Source organism: Theropithecus gelada, chromosome 7a, assembly GCF_003255815.1.
Source record: "Theropithecus gelada isolate Dixy chromosome 7a, Tgel_1.0, whole genome shotgun sequence".
NCBI classification, from domain to species: domain Eukaryota; kingdom Metazoa; phylum Chordata; class Mammalia; order Primates; family Cercopithecidae; genus Theropithecus; species Theropithecus gelada.
Window position 1 is genome coordinate 19,053,958 of NC_037674.1, and position 19,898 is coordinate 19,073,855.

Here is a 19,898-nt window from a genome sequence, read left to right on the forward strand (position 1 = left end):
AGGGCCTCAAGGTGAATCAAATCACCTCTCATGCTACCTATGGAGAGCTTGCAATGTCCCATGGAAAAATAAACAGAATCCCAGTAGGGTAAGCACCAACATTGTTCTCACACTTTCTAGGGGAAAAAAACAAGGATCCAGAGGTAAGGGGTGAAACTGCGGATCTAACATGAGATAGGGAGGTCAGGGAACTGGGAAGAAACAGCAGATTTCGGGTATCATGAATAAGAGAACCAGATTAAGGAGAAGGACATGGAATCTGAGAAGGGGTTCATGCAAATTTAGGATGTCGGTAGAAAGGCTAGAATACTTGGATGCAAACTGGAGGGCATGCAATACACATGAAGCTCAGCCCAGGAAAACCACATGCATGAACAGGATGGGGATGGAAGTTCTTTCTTGATAGTTTCCATCACATCAAAGCTTCACCCTTCTGATCTACTGGAAAACCCCAGACTTGCTAGGATCTTTGTACTTCATCAGAAAAATGAGGCAAATGCCCTAGAAAAAAGAAAAAGCACTGATTTTCTGCTCGAAACTCAAGAATTCCAATGTAGGTCTATCAGTATGGGTAGGGCCAAGGGTAAACATAAACATGTAACCCTAATACTAGGCACTGGTGATGGAAAAAATGTCCCCAATGGAGGATCAAGAAAAACACTTTCTCAGTCCCCAATCTTTCCTATGCCTCCTCAACATCTCCTTAAAGGGACTAAGGATATGCAGGACAACAATGTCTATGCAAGACAGCTTCCCATTCACCAGTGACTAAAGCCCATAACTCAAAAGGGTTATAACCTGACCATCTTCTAAGCTCTGTCCTTTGTTTGCCCCAAGGATACAATTGAGGCTTCTGTGCCTCAATTTCCCCCATGATCTTGTGGCAGGAGGGCAGGAAAGTTACTGCCTCTAGGTCCTCAGAGTGGCTAGAAAAACATTTGGATTTGAAGATAGTGGCAGTAGAGGGTTAGAGTGATAAGAACAGATTCCAAGGCAAGAGATTACTCCTGTATTGAACAGAATTGGGGAATGAGTAACATTAGCGGGTGGTGAGAAAGGAGAACAGGAAGGGATGAGCAGCCAATGCTACAGCTACCAGGCAGTCCGGCCCCAATCCCATCCAAGCCACTAAATGCAAGTTACATAACCTCAGGGCAAACAGGAGAAAGAAACAGGTGGGCTCTCCTGCCAGAAGTGCAATAAGCAAAGCAGTCAGTCCCAGCCAGGGTAGTGGCAGCAGCCAGCTTGGTGGCAGGGGGTACCGTAGAGGCACTCGGGATCATCCTGGCCTGAGCGCAGCCAGTTCCGGAAGAGGCGCAGGTGGTAGGAGCACTGGTGCAGGTGATGCGCCAGCATGGCATCCAAGGAGACTGGCCGGCCCCCTGTACAGTCAGAGGAAAAACTGCGCAGCAACCGGACCACAGGGTGCTGGTCATCCAGCAGCTCTGGAGGGGGTGAGGGGACCACGGCAGGAAGCACAAAGATAAAGAGAAGAGGGAGAGACAATGAGGGGGGCACTGACTAGCACAAGCATTACTGGGAGGTGGGGACACTCAGATCCAAGGTGAGCTAAGAGAGAAGCAGAGATGGTCAGAGCCACTGGGCATCTCTTGCAGGGAAGAAGAGTGGTGTCATCACACAACGAGTCTGAAAGAAGGGATAAGTGAGACCTCATCATACAGCAATGTCCTCCCCTTCCTCCTTGAGCATAATTGAGTCGGTGCAGCAGTCACATCGTTGTGAACAGGGGTGAGCTGGCAGTTTTGTGGCTGGGAGTCTTGACTACAGCATCAGGATCCCTCATCATTGGATGAACCCTACTTAGGGCCTGCATTCTCAGGTGAATGGATTTATGAAGTAGGGATAAAAATGAAAAGTTCAAAGTTACTCAGAGAAGAGTGTCAAGGATGGTACTGGTATCAAGACAGTCAAGCTAAAAAGGCTCTTTTTTAGGGCAGGCCTTCTGGACCACACTCTAAGATAGCCAAAGACAGGGATGGTATTAGGCAGCTGGCACAGGAGACTGACAGGAAACCAGATGCAGAACTCGTTTAAAACGATATGTGTGGAAAATGGAATCAATATGTGAAAATACCAATACTGACAAACTATCCTTGACCTTACTGTTGTTTAAACAATCACAAAAAAAAAAAAAAAGTACACATAAAACTCAGGACTCAGAGATACTGTATCCATTACGAAGCCGAAAGTTAGATAAAATTTTATATTTTCTTCCCACTGCTGGTGAGTCTAACTGCACGTTTTTCAGCTGGTGAGTAGAAAAGCTTTGATTCTGAACCCCTCATTTTAGCTACTTGGCAAACTTTGTGGATGCATGTAATTGAGCTACAAAAGGTTGAAAGCAGTCAAAGGCATGTGGAGAGGGGTGTAAGAGGAACAACAGGGAAAGATCTTAGAGAAAAGGTATGGGATCTTAAGACATGATGTGAGGATGGACAAGAACTTTAGTACAGGATGTTGGTATAGAGAAGGTAGAATCAAGGCAGCTGAGGATGACTGCTCAAAACTCCCAGACCAGAACTGGCTCCACAAGGTGATCCCATGAGACTGTAGTCTTCAGAGACCTTAGCTTGGATGTCAGGACAGATTTCAGCTCTACCTAGGCTAGTCTTGTGAGCACTCACTGTATGTACCAACGGTCACATAGTTACATGGATCCCTAGAAGATAATGGCCTTGACGAATCCAGTGGTCACACGCTGACATTCGGGGTGAGCGTGAGCCACAGTCTTTCCCACTTTATTAATTTACTTTGGTGAGTTCAGTGTGCAGTTTAGTAACAGGCTATACTTGTGTGCTGGATATAGTTACAGGATATAACAGCAGCTTATCAGGGACAGATGCAGGGATAGGCTGAGGGCTGCTCTCCCATCAAAGTGTGAAGACACACTGCCTTGCCTCTTTTCCAAAGCCAGGTCCAGTATGTCTAGCTGCTGTTTCAAAGCCAGATATCATGGCAAGGAGATGGTGATGACAGAGCTGCTGTGACTTATCTGCAACTACAGACAAAACATCCACTTTGTAATTGCTGGTCAGTCAAGCAAGATCTTGGCCATGGAGGAGAGCCTTCATATTTCTTGAGGGTCAAATTGAATCTACATAATCTTCCTCAGCAAGTGACATACAGTTCCAAATTTCTGCTGTTGTCAACAGGTAGAACCCAGATTCTGGCTTCTTAAGCATATTAGCCTCCAAGCTCCAGCACAAGAAAAACAAAGGAGGCCACAAGACCCCTGAGGAAGTGTGCAGGGTATTGGAGATCTTAAATTTGTTTTCCTGCACAATACCTGCATTATCCAGCTCTTTTCTCCTCACCTCCTTTTGGCAGAATTAAATCTTCTTCAATGGGTGAGGCTGCTAAACAGGGCTTCGGGGAGCTGGAGGTACATAGGTCTGAGGGTCTGTTTTATGGACTTGGGTCTTTTCTTATGGCACCTAAGAACTAGGAGATATGTGATTTAGCTCTGATTTGAGTAGCCCACGTTCCTCGTACTATACTGTGGACCCTAAGTCCAAGTCCCAGGCTGTGCTATTGATGCATCAGGTTCTATTCTGGAGATGGCTGTGGCACATGAAGGACAGAAGAGCTTGAAGCTCAATGAGCGGGCACACCCATGAGGCTCTGAATGGGAACTCCTGCCACAGGCACAATTGGGAGCCTGGGGGCAGGGATAAACTGAGCCAGCATAGGCTAGTCAACCTAGGGAGAGATTTCAGCAGTGCCTTGTGAAGATGTACAACCTGACTGGGCTAAAATCTAGCAGCTGTCACTTGCTAGGCAATAGGAGATTAGCACATAGAGGTTTTCTAGTCTAATTTTACTTCCCTCAGAGAGTCTTAGCTCTTGAATAGAAGAAAACCATACCTAAAAAACTAGATTTACCTTGAAGACAAAATATAATACAGAGAGAAAAATAAGGGTACCAAGGATAAAACTTTGAAAGAGAGTGAGCCTCGGTTCTCCTGCTATACCCTACAAAGACACCATACCCCTCAATTTATGGTTTACAGAGATCTCCAAGCCCTCCCACCGCAGTGTGGGCAGACCCGGTTCTTCAATGTTCTTAAAATATTATTCATTCCTAAGCTCCCCCAGAATCCCCAGCAGACATCTCAACTCTTCAAACTTCTCTGCGATAGCTTTACCATAGGTAGGCTGGTGCCACATGGAAACTACACTTAAAAACTCAAGGTACGGTCCTTTTTCTTTTACCTACTACCTCCTACTCCTTTCTTTTTATTTTTTATCCCAAAGCAACCTGGGCTCTTGTTTTCTAGGCCCAGGCACTAGGTTAGTAGTAACATAAAGCAAATGTCAGGAGCACAAGAGCCACACAAAATACACATAATGGCAGGAGAAAGAAATATGGAGATGGGAAACTATATACTCAAGACTAACATCCATATAAGTAGGCTTAGGAGCTGGGAACTGCAGTGTTGCTCCAAAAGAGGAACAAACTAGTCATCCACATCCACCCCAACAAAAGAGTTGGAGAAAAAACAGAAAGATCAAAGTTATATAAGCTGAGGAATTGGGGGTATTGGGGAAGAGAAGAAATGGAATCAATCTAGGAAACACTATTCCCATTCTAAGAAGGGGAACCATCATATCTGTACACAGCCTGGCAGTCATGTGATAGGAGGTTTTGATGGTGTTTTGGTGGTGATGCTGACAAAACTGATGACGGTGATTATGGAAGTAAGACCCTGAGTTGCCACAGGGATGGGGAAGCCAATATGCAGCCAAGACTAAGGCTGTCACAAGGAAACCATCCCAGGAGGGACACTTAGTGAGTGGCTCAGAGACAGCAGGGTGTCAACTCAGTGGAAGGAGAGGCAAAGTCAGTGTCAAAACTCAGAGTCAAGTGTCTAGAGGTGACATGATGAGCAGGAATGACACTGAGTCAGAAGCAAACGTACCGTTAGTCGGATGCTTTGCAAACGATACAGAAAATTGTTTTACGGTCGGGACAAACAAGAGTTCTGGGGAGAAAAGACATCATGGGGATTATACCCACCCTTGTCCCCACCCTCTGCTCTGGAGTTTGCCCACGAGATAGTCTGTCGTTTTATTTTATTTTATTTTATTTATTTATTTATTTTGAGACGGAGTCTCACTCTGTCGCCCAGGCTGGAGTGCAGTGGTGCGATCTCGGCTCACTGCAAGCTTCGCCTCCCAGGTTCACGCCATTCTCCTGCCTAAGCCTCCCGAGGAGCTGGGACTACAGGCGCCCGCCACCACGCTCAGCTAATTTTTTGTATTTTTAGTAGAGACAGGGTTTCACCGTGACAGCCAGAATGGTCTCGATCTCCTGACCTCGTGATCCACCCACCTTGGCCTACCAAAGTGCTGGGATTACAGGCATAAGCCACCGCGCCTGGCCAGATATTCTTTACTTTAAAGTTAGTTATCTGACCTGCTCCCCTCCCCATCTCTTGGATTTCTAACTAACACATGTCAATCTCCTTTCCTTTGGTAAATCTCTTAGGAATCTATGTGTCATCTCTACTACAATACACCCCTACAAACAACCCTAATTTTACCACTGTGTCCTCTTTCTGGTCATTTGGAAATAAAATCTTCATAGAAATATTATCCCTTCCCACAGTCTCTTTCCATATTATTATTTCTGCCTTAGCTGAGCAACATTCCCTTCCCTAAACCCAATTTGCTGGATTTTAATTGAGGTTCCACTACATTCTTCCCAACCATGCATCATCCTTCTTGGTCCTTACCCCTACAGGCCAGAATCTAGGAAAGAGTACAAACTGATGCAGCAGGACTGTATGTGGGAGATTATGAAGGGATAAGCATAAAAAAGTAGTATTTTTATGGCAAGAGGGAATGCAAATGGAGGGGTAGAAGGGGTCCTGGTTCTTTCTCCCATCTATTACTGATGAAGAAAACTTGTTATAAGGCCAGTGTCATCTTTTTTTTTTTTTTTTTTTGAGACGGAGTCTCGCTCTGTCGCCCAGGCTGGAGTGCAGTGGCCGGATCTCAGCTCACTGCAAGCTCCGCCTCCCGGGTTCCCGCCATTCTCCTGGCTCAGCCTCCCGAGTAGCTGGGACTACAGGCGCCCGCCACCTCGCCCGGCTAGTTTTTTGGTATATTTTTTTTAGTGGAGACGGGGTTTCACCATATTAGCCAGGATGGTCTCGATCTCCCAACCTCGTGATCCACCCGTCTCGGCCTCCCAAAGTGCTGGGATTACAGGCTTGAGCCACCGCGCCCGGCCTTTTTTTTTTTTTTTTTTTTTGGAGACTGAGTCTCACTCTGTCACCCAGGCTGGAGAGTGCAATGACACAATCTCAGCTCACTGCAGCCTCCGCCTCCCAGGTTCAAGCGAGTCTGCTGCCTCAGCCTCCCAAGTAGCTGGGATTACAGGTGCACGCCAGCACACCCAGCTAATTTTTCTATTTTTAGTAGAGACGGGGTTTCACCATGTTGGCCAGGCTGGTCTTGAACTCCTGACCTAGTGATCCGCCTGCCTCGGCCTCCCAAAGTGCTGGGATTACAGGCATGAGCCACTGCGCCCGCAGGCCAGTGTCTTCTTAAGCATGAATAGGTCTTGAGCTATGTCCTTGCTGAGAGACAAGTGAAAAAAGGAGTTCTCCCCCAAAACCCACCCACATACCATCTCGGTGCTTCAGACTGGCAGGTGGTAGCTTTTTGCCATGGCTGTGGGCGTAGTCCTGAAGATTCGGGGTGCTGGAGGAGCCACCCAGCACTGTGTGCTGAACAGCCCTGTGCACTGTGAGCCTGCAAGGCTGGGAGTGTGTTAGTACTCACGTAAAGCCACAACTATCACACAGAACTATACACAGCTTCACATGATAACATCAAGACACACACAGCCATTCAGAGCCACCACCATGTGGCCCTTCCACATAACCACAAATGGCTTTACACTTCTGCATAGTCACAGTGGGCAAGCAAAAGGGGGATTCTTCTGAAGAGCTACATGGCAGAGACAAGAGGCCACTACAAATGCAGGGTTAGTCATGTTAGGGGATTCAACACACTGAAAGGGATAGACTGTGCTCTCCAGGTGGCTCTCAGAAATGCTCAAATTATAGGTAGGTCCCTCTAGATTCCCCCTAGATTTCATTGGACACCCTTTACCCTGGATATATAGCTTAAGAAACTCAGAAATCTAGTCCTTGTAGGTTTGAAAGGAAAAGCCTTTGACTGAAGCTAGAGACTGATTCTGAACACTCAGCTGGCACCCTTCCGATCCTTCCTAAGCTTTTCATCCAACATCCCCTCCCTTCAGGCCTTTTTACCTTTCCCAAGAATGAAAGTATGAGGCTCATAATTTTTTTCTTTTTTTAAGACAGGGTCTCACTCTGTTGCCCAGGCTGGAGTGCAGTGGCACAATCATAGCACGCTGCAGCCTTTGTCTCCCAGGCTCAAGTGATCCTCCCACCTCAGCTTCCCAAGTAGATGAGATTGCCAGCACATGCCACCTTGCCTGGACAATTTTTTTATTTTTCGTAGAAACGAGGTCTCACTATGTTGCCCAGTTGGTCTCTAACTCCTGAGCTCAAGTGACCCTCCCACCTTGGCCTCCCATAATGCTGGGATTAAAGGTGTGAGCCACAACCCCCCGCCTCATTGAATGTTTTAAGTTAGAAGGGACTCAGAGATCATCCAGTTCAACTTTCTTATTTTAGAGATGAAGAAACTGAGATCCAAAAGGGACCTCCTTTGCTCAAAGTCACACAGTTCTTTAGCAGCTAAGCTGGACTAGAATCCAGGTCTCCTGACTCTGAGGACCAACTGTATTGTTAGAAAATAAATAACTATTTTTCAGGAACCAGCACAGTTTCTGAAATTAACATGGACAGAAATTGAAGGGCATGTGAAGAATCAGTTGATTATATGTAAAGCATGCCAATTATGTGATGAGCACCCTACTAAGAAGGAATACAGGAAATAACAACAAAAAGATATGTTTTTTCTGCTCTCAAAAGTGTATTATCTCATAAGCCTATGCTCAAAGCCAGTTGCCCACACATATAAATTCAAAGAAAGCAAAGAGAACTCCATTGCCAATGAGAGGATTAAATAAAATTTGAATATTCTCTGAAGTATGGAATAAATCAGACCAGTCACTGTCTCCAACAGCTGATCTAGAGTAGGGTTAGGATTCGATGGTTCCTTCTCCCACTATAGCCTATAAAGACAGAGTGGTCAAGAAGAAACAAGACTGAAACAAGTTCTCAGGATTTGCCTCCCTATTTCCAAATCCATCTTAGCCAAGACCCTGGATTTGGCTTGTGACTTAACATTCATAGGGTTTCCCTATGGATGGAGTGGAAAGGAGTTCAATTCCCTTGAGGCCACCAAGAAGGGACCATGGTTTCAGGGGTCCCAGGATTTCGGGGTCACCAGAGCAATCAGGAAGTTCAGATGGCTGATGATTCCAACCCAGGAATTCAGGACCTCTCCTCTATACAGCAATTTCCTCCACCTTTCATGTTCAAACAGGCTCTGGAATGAGATTCCAGAGAGAAATAACAGTTGCTAAATATGACTGCTTTTCTTCAGCGAAGCTAAAACTAGCTGGCTCTATCCCAGACCACCCTAAGTTTTGTCCTACAAACATTTCCTCCACTGAATACTTTTCAGGTGCAGTCGTGCCAACTCTGTTCTGCCCAGTCCTCAGATCATCTTAGAGGGTGGTCTCTACCTTACCACCACCATCTGCCAACCAGTTCCATACTTCTGCCTTGTTCTTTAAAGCATTCCCATGGCCCACTTAACTGGGCCAGACACACCTATCCTCTTTTCTAGTCTGTCTGGAACTTATTCTTTACTGGGACTTCTGGGAAGAGAGGCCCATGTCATAGATCTACACTATTGTTGTTTTGTTTTTTGGTTTTTGGTTTTTTCTTTTCTTTTTTATTTTTTATTTTTTTTGAGACAGCGTGTCACTCTGGCACCCAGGCTAGAGTACGCTGGCACAATCTCAGCTCACTGCAACTTCCATCTTCTGGGTTCAAGAAATTCTTGTGTCTCAACCTCCCAGTAGCTGGGATTACAGGCATGCGTCACCATGCTCAGCTAATTTTTGTATTTTAAGTAGAGATGGGGTTTCACTATGTTGGCCAGGCTAGTCTTGGAACTCCTGACCTCAAGTGATCTGCCTTCCTCGGCCTCCCAAAGTGCTGGAATTATAGGCATGAGCCACTGCGCCTGGCCAGATCTACATACTTATCATTTATTTCTCATGCCCCAAACCATCTTTCTCATTTCAGGAATGTAGAAGGCAACTTATTCCATAAAATTAGCCTGGAAAGTTACCAAAACCTTTCTCCCTCTTGCTAGTCCAAAAGCTGACCATTTTGGGGCCAAGAAAATGGGTGCCAAGGACGAAAGCAACAGAAAAATTAGAGGCGCTAAATAGAATGATAGGACAAGATAGAAAGAGCAAGGGGACCAAGTCCAGACCCCACACAATCATGTCTGACCTCCAGTTCTAGTTACTGGCTCACAAGGCACTATGCTCAGAGATAGTTCCTCCCAAGGACCGCCCCCCACCCAAAGAATACAATATCCTCTGAGGCTTGGTCCTTCCTGCCATCTGTGCTCTCACAAAAAGTTGAATGATGTTCTCTACCCCTTTCCAGGGATCCAAAAATCAAGAGACATTTCCTCAAAGTCCTGAGAGATGCCTCTGCCACTACACCAGTCTCAGACTTGTCAATTTTCCAGAAGGAAGGGGAAAAAGTTATAGGATTAGGTGATGATGGAGGAAAGGGCATGGTGATAGGAAGGGTAACAGCGGGGATGTGAAAAACACAGGTTTCAGAGGAAGACATGGCACAATTCTTCAAATGAGGAATACATTTACGAGGGTTGCAAGTACCTCTATTTATAGCTCTGTCTCTGATAACTCTGAAGGCTCAGAGTCTCCATGGCCCCTTAAGGTCTGGGCTAGACTGGAGGGACAGATAAGGAATGAGAGGGAAAGCCAGAAAAATGCCCTTTGGCCAGGGAAATGTGATTGGTATAGAAAACCAAGAGATAAACACCTTTCTGGGATGGAATAATCATCTGAGATCCAAGTTCACATCTAACTATGGCTTCTCCCACTTCATCCTCCCTACCCCCACCTGATGATATTCCACTGACTGGATGGCTCCAAACCCCATGACAAAAGTTTCCCACAATACAACTCTGAAGAACAGACAGACAGCTTTTCCAACAATAGGTGAGAAATGCTGGCGAAACCATACCTAAGCCACTCTGCTTCATTTCTGTGGGTGGCCGTGAAGATGAAAAGAGCCGGTAGCCACCAGGCCTTGAGGATGAAGTCTCAGAAAGTACCTGCAGAAAAAGGACTCTATAATTAATCACTTTGCCACCTCAACCCTAAAGTTTTATACTTATCCTGGATTCCTGTCCCTACAAAGCTAATCAATATTAGAAAGTTTGCAAGAACCAAAGGATTTATAGGAGAAGAGGGATGAAAAGGGAACAGAAAATGCACTTTATGGAGGGAACTGTCTGGGGCATCTTTCTATACTAGAAGCCACTTCTATTTTCAACATCCCTTTCCCCAGAGCCCTCCCATTCCCAATCTGAGTTTGAGAAATCATTATTCGACCCATTCCTAGTTCTCAGCAGAGCGGTTTCCTAATCGTATCCATCCCCCCACAAGACTCAGAAAGCCAATCACAATGGCTCAGCCACAAATAAGAAAGTCTGGCCACCCTCTCTTCTTTCCATGGGACAGCTGTGGCTACTGCAACCATACTACATTTCTTGTTCGAACCAAGCAGCCCTCCCCTCCAACTATCTCACCCCTAGAAACATGAAACAGAATTCTTACAATGCCCACAAGGGCCCAATCACACAACCCCCAATACACACACATCCCACCTAGATAGTGTCTGAGTCCCTAGATCCCAAAAGGCAAAGACAGAAGGTAAAACAGGAAGGTGAGGTAGGGAGGGACACCTGTGTGCAGGATGCCAGGTGAGTGGTGGACACAGCCCGGGGCTGTAGGCCGATGGCTGGGGAAGGCCGGGGGAGGTCTCCCGACCTCCTGTGGCGCCGTCCCCGCAAGGGGATGAGGTCCAGGTTCCCCGTGCACTGCATGTTCATGACCTGCAATCAGACCGGGTGGAAAGCCGGTCACGGCTCCTTTAAACCCCAGGATCCCAAAAGTCCCAGTGCCCATAGGGCAGAGCTAGTTACAGGGCTAGAGAGGATGACCAGCTAGGGCATAGCTGCTATGAAGGTCATAAGTTTTATAATCTAAAATAGTTAAAAAGTATGAGATGACAAGAGGAGAAGAAGGGATGGAGGGAAGGACAAGTTGTATGCCTATATTTATAGAGCAAGGAAGATAAATATTAATATTAGTATTATAAGACTTTGTGACCAAGGAGCAGAGAGATGATTTTCTTGCAAAGCTGAGGAAAATATCCTGGACAACCATCACCCTGGATAAGCCAGGGTCTAAGCAGCACTAGTAATTGGAATGTGATTACAATAGGAAGCTTCCTATAGGCCTGAAAGAAAGAAGTCAATCTTATCAAGTCTGAGAGATGATATGCTGAGAGCTTTCCTTTGCCTGTGCCTGGTTTTTTTTTACATTTTTTATTTTTTTTTAAAATTTTTTTGTAGAGACAGGATCTTGCCCTGTTGCCCAGGCTGGTTTTGAACTCCTGACCTCGAATGATTATCCCTCTTAGGCCTCCCAAAGTGTTGGGATTCATCCTCCCAGGAATTCAGGGTCTTGTCCCACTCCGGGGCTGACCTGTTATAGCTTCCTTTCAACTATATATTGTCTCTTACAGGATCCTCATTCCCTCGTCTCTACCATTTGTGATTTCACCATTGCACGTGACTTTTGAATTTCCAGCTTCACAACCCTTCCCATCACCTTCCATGATAACTCAGTTTGGCTATGGTGCATATAGCACAACATTTAAAGGTATCTTCTGGGCCAGGAGCAGTAGCTCACACCTGTAATCCTAGCACTTTGGGAGACTGGAGCAGGCAGATGACTTGAGTCCATGAGTTCGAAACCAGCCTGGGCGACATGTTGAGACCCTATCTCCACAAAAAATACAAAAAATTAGCCAGGCATGGTGGCACATGTCTGTCATCCCAGCTACTCGGGAGGTTGATGTGAGAGGATCACTTGAGCCCAGGAGGCAGAGGTTGCAAGGCTGCAGTGAGCTTAGATTGCACCCCCGCACTCCAGCCTGGGTGACAGAGTGAGACCTTGTGTTAAAAAAAAAAAAAAAAAAAAAAAAAGTATTATTGTGGAGCCATATGCAGAAGGTATATGTATAACCATGTTTAAGGAAATAAGACTTATAACATTGTCCCAAATTCCATACTCTTCCTAATGCCAGAGCTGTGTTCTAGGTGATCTCTCTGGCTCAGCAACATCCCAGAACATATTTTCTGTTCCAGTAAGAACCTCCTGGATGCTCTGTGTCATGCTGTGCCTAAGTGCCACACCTAGCTGGATTCTCCAAATCGTAAGGATAAGCGAGTTTTTTTTTTTTTAATAGAAGTCAAAAGAAGGGGCCTTCCTCTCATCCCCCACCTGCTAGCTCCTCACCTGTGTGTTGTCCTCATAAAGCATGATGACAATCTGGGTCACATAGTTAAGCTCTGAGATGGCACTAAGATAATCCAAAGCTCGCTGCCATTGTGCATCCTGGGTCTCCTACCAAATGCAAAAAGACGTAAGCCATTGCTTAAGGAAAAGGGAGTCAGGGAATGAGCAGGGAGCTAATGAGAAGGGAGAAAGCTTTCATTTAAAAAGCATGAGGAGAAGAGTGAAAGAATGCTGGGAAAAAATCTGTTCACAGGCTAAAGAAGAAGGAGGATCCTTACATCAAGAAGTCCTCCATAACGGAAGACACTGAGTAGGGAGTGGACGTGGCTCTCACTGGTGAAACAGAGACGCATTCGAACGTGGCGACCTGGGGAGAGCACGCCTCGGGAGTACCTGAGGTAACAGCTAAATCACTCACACAGTCAGTTAATCCTCCTCCCACCCTTCTGCAAACTCTCTTCTCCCACCTCAAAGACTTCTCTCCTTTCCATCCCAAAATCTTGTCTATTCTTGCTTCCCCAGGCTATCCCAGCCTTGATTCCCCCAAGACTCCCTGACATGCCCCTCCCTCCATCCAACACCCCTCCCAGCCCTCCCTCACAGGGGATGCAGCTTGTTGACAGACTCATCCTCGTGGGTTCTCTGCAGGTCAAGCAGTATCTTCCGCAACAGTGGAAGACAGAAGCCCACAGCAATTTCCAGTTTCTCCTCCCGGCTGATCCCGTGCTCCTAGGGGCCACAGGCTAGGAATAAATACCTCAATAAATCTTGTTTTCTCATGCCTCATATTCCCAGGACCAAGATCATGCCTGTCTTCACCTCACGTCTAGCGCTTCTTTCATATCCACTACACTCCCCCTCTTCCAGGTGTCTCCTGAATTAGCCTCCTGTACTTACCAAGAGCCAGACTGGACCCTGAGAAATGTAGAAACTCAACTTATTCCTTCTCTAAGTGGCTTTCCTCTCGTCCCAAATCACCCTTCCTTTCCACCTTTTCTCTCTTTCCTTCCCAACACCTTCATCCCCAGGCTAGGTCCCTTATACAAGACACACCTGGGGAATGACCACATCAGCCAATGCCTTAGAGAGACGGAGCAACTCGGCTGTGCCTTGAAGTCCCAGACTCCCATTGTGCTGCACATCATACTTGACACAGTCATAGATGTCAGGGATCTTACTGATATCATAGCGCCCACTCTTCTGTCGAAAGTCACGCTCCAGCTTGCTCCAACGCTGTAGCATTAGCTCTAGTGTCTCACTGTGGTAGAGCTGCAGGTCTGGAAGAAAGGCAGAAATCAGATAAGAATCAAAGATTTTACCTCCAACCAAAGACCCTGATGACTCTGAAGTAGAACCAGAGGGAGGAGGCGGCCTGGTCTCTGACATTTAGCAGATGACACAAGAATGCCTGAGAAACCCATCCATACCTGAGACCTTGAAGGGAAGATAGTAGTATTCACACCCACCTACAGACCTGGGGTCCTGCATTCGTTCCCGGATCTGGTGGGTGAGGTTTTCGATCAGGGCAAATACCTGATCACAGACCTTCACAGGATTCTGGATGATAGTCATGGAGTTGAGCAGGGAAATACTTCTGGTGGGAGCCAGCTATGAAGAATTGAGAGAAGAAAAGCAAGATAAGCTCAGCACTAATTGCCCAGATTCCTGTGAGCTTATTACACAGAGACTACCCACAATACAGATCTGTATGCTGGTTCACTCCAGTGAGCATTCTTAGGTTACTGGACATAGTAGCAGCTCTAGGCCTTCAGGTAAGGGCACTGCTCTAGCATATAGTCATCTAAGAGGGATTGATTTTAAGAGTCTTAGAGTTCAGAGAAAATAAAACAGACCTAAGTTATTTTCTTGAAGGCTCTAGAATACACATGGAAAATACTGGAGAATAAGGATTAAACCAAAATCCCTCAAAATCTCCACAGAATGTTTTCATGAGTAGAGATCAGAGATAACATCATCTTCTTCCTCTAAACAAGATGCCAGCCTGAGCCTAGAGTAGAAATGCTGCCTCAGAACTGGGTTCCGACTCAGGCTTTTAGGACAGTAACAGTCAATGAGAAATGGAGAGGGAGAATCAAGATTGTGGCTGAAAATGCACAATTCTATTCAGATCCTCACAAGTTTCATTCTTGCTTGCAAAAGAAGGCAAGGCAGAAAAGGAAAGCTGTCTTAGCTTTTTTGAGTTTGACAGTGAGCAATGGATTGGGAAATAAAGGAGCAACATCCTCTTCCTTATCAAGTCCTACTCAGAGAACACAGAAAATGCCATGGAATCATAGCAATGTGCTTACTTAGCTCATTTAAGAACCAATCAGAAATGTTACACAACAATGTAAATTCATGTAATGCTACTGAACTGTACAGTTAAAAATGGTTAAAGTGGTACCACAATTTTACATTTTTAAACTTTTTAAAAAAATAACATATCAGAAGTGAGGAGTGGGAAGAGTAGAAAACCACTGCCTGGTAAATTGTGGCCTAGATATGCAGGAAAAAGAATGACCATATTGGGTAATGGCATATAGTGGAATTAACACTATAAAGCATTGTAACAGCCTGGGCTTTGGAGTTAGACTCCTTGGGTTTGTATTAGCTGGATGACATGGGGAAAATTGCTTAGATTCTTCTGAGCCTAGGTTTCCTCATCTGTAAAATGGGAAGAAAGCCCTTGTGGTCTGCAGTCCTCGTAGTGCTTTAAAGATCACCATCAATTCTTTGTCTTCCTTCCCTTCCCTTAAATCTGGCTGGCCAGGTGACTGCTTAACCGATAAAAAATAACAAAGTTATGTTGTGCTAATTCTGAGCCTACACTTTAAGAAAGTTTCTAAGCTTCTGCTTTTGAATATCCCTACTGCTACCATTTAATACATCCAGCTATCATGCTACAGAAACCATATGAAGAACCAAGTGGAGAGGAGAGGCACTGAGATTACTGGGAGAGCATGCAGAGGGAGAGGGCCAGCCATCCCACAATCCCAGTTGAATTCCAGATGGTTCCAGCTCCAGTCAATATCTGACGCAATTTCAGGAGAGACTCCAAGCAAGATCAGATGGGCCCGGAACTGTGACAGATAATAAAATGGTTGTTGTTTTAGGTTACTATGTTTTGGGGTAGTTTATTATGCAACAATGGATAACTGAAACATTCTTTAGTTCAGGGTCCTTGGGATCAGAGCTGTGCTTTGGAATTGAGAATGTGTGGGAGTTTAGAACTGAATACAGTATATATGCCATATGTATATAATACCTCCAACAGGGCCTATGGCATAACCAAACACATTAATATTTCTGCCACAAAATGCATGACTATAAAGTGGGAAAACTAAGGAGTATAAAAGTCTTACAACAGTTCGTGTCAGGTTTGGCTGCCAAATGAATCTTAGTGTCAAGAAAAAAATCTTTTTAATTTTCAAAATTATGGACAAGAGATTGTAGACCTGTACTTATCTCAAAGGGTTGCTGTAAGGACTAAACAATATGTGTAAAACAACTAAAACAGTGTCTAGCATGCAGTAAATACCGTTATTATTGATCCCTACTATTGAGAATTCTAGGAATTGGGGATCCAGGTTATTTTAGTGCCTGACCTGGTCGTAGTCCTCAGGGCCAAAGGGCGCATCCTGCTGTAAAATATGGTGCAGCTGAGCCTTCACCCGGTGCTGGCAGCTGCTCAAGGAATTCCCATCGCTGTCCAGTAGCCCATTCATGTTGGCACTGTTCACCATTTACACTAAAATGGGTGTCAGCTCCTCTTCTACAGCCAGAAGGCCCTAAAGAGAAAGCACAAGGTCTATTTGTTTCCCTTGCAGGTTAGCAGGTTAGTATCCCTAGGCCTAGATGGTCCCAGGGATCGAATGGGACCTGGTTGAAGAGATGGGGCCTACAATCACTGATTATTCTCAGCTCATTCTCAGTAGTACAAAATGGGTCCAATACATGCAGAAACTTCTGAGTTGGCCTACAAGCACCCTGAAATGCTCCAACTGGTTCTCCAAACTCTGCTTCTCTACCTAATGGAAACTGGGACTATAGAACTGTAGTATGCACCTTGGCAAAGGCAGCAGCAGTCATCTGAACACGACCCTCATCAGAGGCATAGATCTTGAGGTCGTGGCGGAAAGTGCTATGGAGATGAAGCAGTCCACAACCAGGGAAGCCAGCATAGTCACCTGGGGACAAAGCAGGGGACCAGGAATGGACTGCTATAAATACTCGTGGAAGAAAAAATATTCATTTCCCCACTGTCTCTGTCACTTCATTTTCCCCAACTTACTCTCTAATCATTTTTATCCCAGCCCTGTTGTGTTTACTCCCCAAAACACTCACCCTGTCCTCCAGGGTACATGCAGCGAAAAGCTCCCCCCAGCTTCTCAGTCTGAACAGGGCCAGCTAGAGTCAGTTCTCCATTCCACTTCAGCACCAGCAACAGGGATGGGGCCAGAGCCTCACTCTGTGGATCTGAGGGAATAAGCGGCAGTGAATGGTCTAGATCTAAGAAAAGTAGTGGGAACATCTAAATGTTAGGTCTTCTGAAGAGGCCAGAGAGGTAATTTGAGGTATAGGTCATCTACAGGCTCAAGTAAAAGACATCTGGTGGGGAGAGAAGATAGACAAAAAAAAAATAAAAAGAACACAAGATCTGAGAGGTAATGGTAAGGGGGACTACATCTTACCTTGCCCCTCATTAGAAGCTTTTATTCCATGAGGGTAGTAAATCAATTGTACCTTCCGGTTTATACCTGAGAAGTGATCATACCTGCAGGATAAAGTCACAGTTTATTTTCTGTTCCAGCACCCCAACTCTCACTGTTATTGACTCCCTTTTGCTATCCCCTTTCTCACATCTCCAATACAGACTTCAGCTGCTCTAGTTTTCCAGTCTTCTCCTCGATCTCACCACCTGGTTCTTTCTCCAGTTCAGCCAACAACAGCCTTGTGATATCCAGCACCTCCTAGAGGAAATAATAAGGTATCCATGCAGAAGGCCAAGTCCTAGACAGTTACCTTTTGATCCTAGTCTTTTATCGAGACTCCCAATGCCATATCCTCTCTCTCTCTCTCATAGCACTGCTCCTCCTGGCCAGATTCACTACCTTACCTGGAGCTGCTCAGGTCGCTTGAGTTTTAATTTCCCTGTCTTGTAGCCACCATGTTTTTCAAACAGAGCAAAAAACCTGAAGAAATAATGAGAAGCTTCAGTGTGGGATGAGACAGTCAAAGCCTCTAGGAGTTGCGCCCCATGCAGTCTTCCTCACAAAAACCTATTTGTGTAAATTAGGACACTCTTCCTACCTTGGGTGTTTCACTTCCATCTTCATCTTCTGCTTAGGAGTACGATCCCCATGACGAATAATTGCAATGACACGACGAAGTTCCATCCTAAGATCATAAATGTTATCAGAGCCTCTCCCACACCCCCATCCCACCTCCTGTCATCACATTACTTGACATGTCAAAAAATAGAGGGGCTGAGCAGGGCTCATGCCTGTGATCTCAGTACTTTGGGAGGCTGAGGTGGGAGGATCACTTAGGCCCAGCAGAAACATATGGTGAGCATAAGCAACATAAGGTCAGCCTGTCTATAAAAAAGTTAAAAGAAAAAAAATTATCCAGGCATGGTGGCATACGCCTGTGGTCCCAGCTATTTGGGAGGCTGAGGTGGGAGGATTACTTGAGCCCAGGAGGTAGAGGCTGCAGTGAACCATGCGTGCACCACTGCACTCCAGCCTGGGAGACAGAGCCAGACCCTGTCCCAAAAAAAAAAAAAAAAGAAAAAAGAAAAAGAATAGGAAACTGTGATTAGGAATATAAATGGAGGCTGGGCATAGGGGCTCATGCCTGTAATCCCAGCACACTGGAAGGCCGAGGCGGGTGGATCACTTGAGCTCAGGAGTTCAGGATCAGCCTGGTCACATGGTGAAACCCTGTCTCTACTAAAAACACAAAAATTAGCCAGATGTGCTCACCTGAACCCAGGAGGTTGAGGTTGCTGTGGGCCGAGATCATGCCACTGCACTCCAGCCTGGGCAACACAGCGAGACTCTGTCTCAAAAAAAAAAAAGGGCGGGGAATATAAGTGGAGTTAAGAAGACTGTGTATAAGAGGCCCAGGCTCCGTTAGTCAGATAGTGTGGGGTCAGGAAGTAACCAGTAGCCTGGCTGAAGGAGTCCCATGGGTCTTAAGTAATATTTATTGAGGGTACCCTACATTCTAAGTATTATATCAGAACATTAAGGCCAGGCACACTGGTTTACACCTATAATTCCAGCGTTTTGGGAGGCTGAGGAGGATGGATCACTTGAGTCCAGGAGTTCGAGACCAGCTTGGGCAACATGTCAAAACCCAGTTTCTACAAAAAAATACAAAAATTAGGCAGGCATGGTGGTGCATGCCTGAAGTCCCAGCTATTTGGGAGGCTGAGGCAAGAGGATCATTTGAGCCCGGGATGTGGACATTGCAGTGAGCTGAGATCATGCCACTGCACTCCAGCCTGGGTGACAGAGTGAGACCCTCTCTCAAACCAAAAATAAAAAACATAATAAAATCCCCATGTTCTCTCTCTCTTTCATCTACTCCACCTTAAAAGACAGATGCCCAGTCAGATGCCATGGTTTATCCCTATAATTCCAGTATTTTGGGAGGCTGAGGTATGAGGATCACTTGAGCTCAGGAGTTTGAGACCAGCCAGAGCAACATAGCAAGACCCCATCTCTACAAAAAGAAATTTAAGGCTGCGCACAGGGGCTCATGCCTGTAATCCCAGCACTTTGGGAGGCTGAAACAGGATGACTGCTTGAGCCTCAGAGTTTGAGACCAGCCTGGGCAATACAGGGAGACCGTGCCTTTACAAAAGCTTTTTCTTCTTTTTTTTTTTTTTATTGAGACAGAGTCTCGCTCTGTCGCCCAGGCTGGAGTGCAGTAGCGCCATCTCGGTTCACTGCAAGCTCCGACTCCTGGGTTCAGGCCATTCTCCTGCCTCAGCCTCCTGAGTGGCTGGGACTACAGGCGCCCGCCACCATGTCCGGCTAATTTTTTTTTTTTCTTTGTATTTTTAGTAGAGACGGGGTTTCACCGTGCTAGCCAGGATGGTCTCGATCTCCTGACCTCATGATCTGCCCGCCTCGGCCTCCCAAAGTGCTAGGATTACAGGCGTGAGCCACCGCACCCGGCCAACAAAAGCTTTTTCTTAAATTAGCCAGAGATGGTAGCATATTCCTGTGGTCCCAGCTACTTGGGCGGCTAACCTGGGAGGATTGTTTAAGCCCAAGAGGTC

The 19,898-nt window shown here is 45.8% G+C and overlaps 1 protein-coding gene across 1 annotated transcript; it reads right to left on the reverse strand.

Annotated features, from left to right (window-relative positions):
- Window positions 1–12,595: 12,595 nt before the first annotated feature.
- Window positions 12,596–18,003, reverse strand: LOC112627478 (inositol hexakisphosphate and diphosphoinositol-pentakisphosphate kinase 1-like). The gene is given in 12 exon segments (XM_025389806.1): window positions 12,596–12,715; window positions 12,886–13,000; window positions 13,209–13,336; window positions 13,661–13,884; window positions 14,074–14,215; window positions 16,213–16,395; window positions 16,673–16,794; window positions 16,952–17,083; window positions 17,299–17,381; window positions 17,468–17,577; window positions 17,724–17,799; window positions 17,918–18,003. Coding segments are annotated over 12 exon segments (1,521 nt in total).
- Between the last annotated feature and the right edge of the window lie 1,895 nt (window positions 18,004–19,898).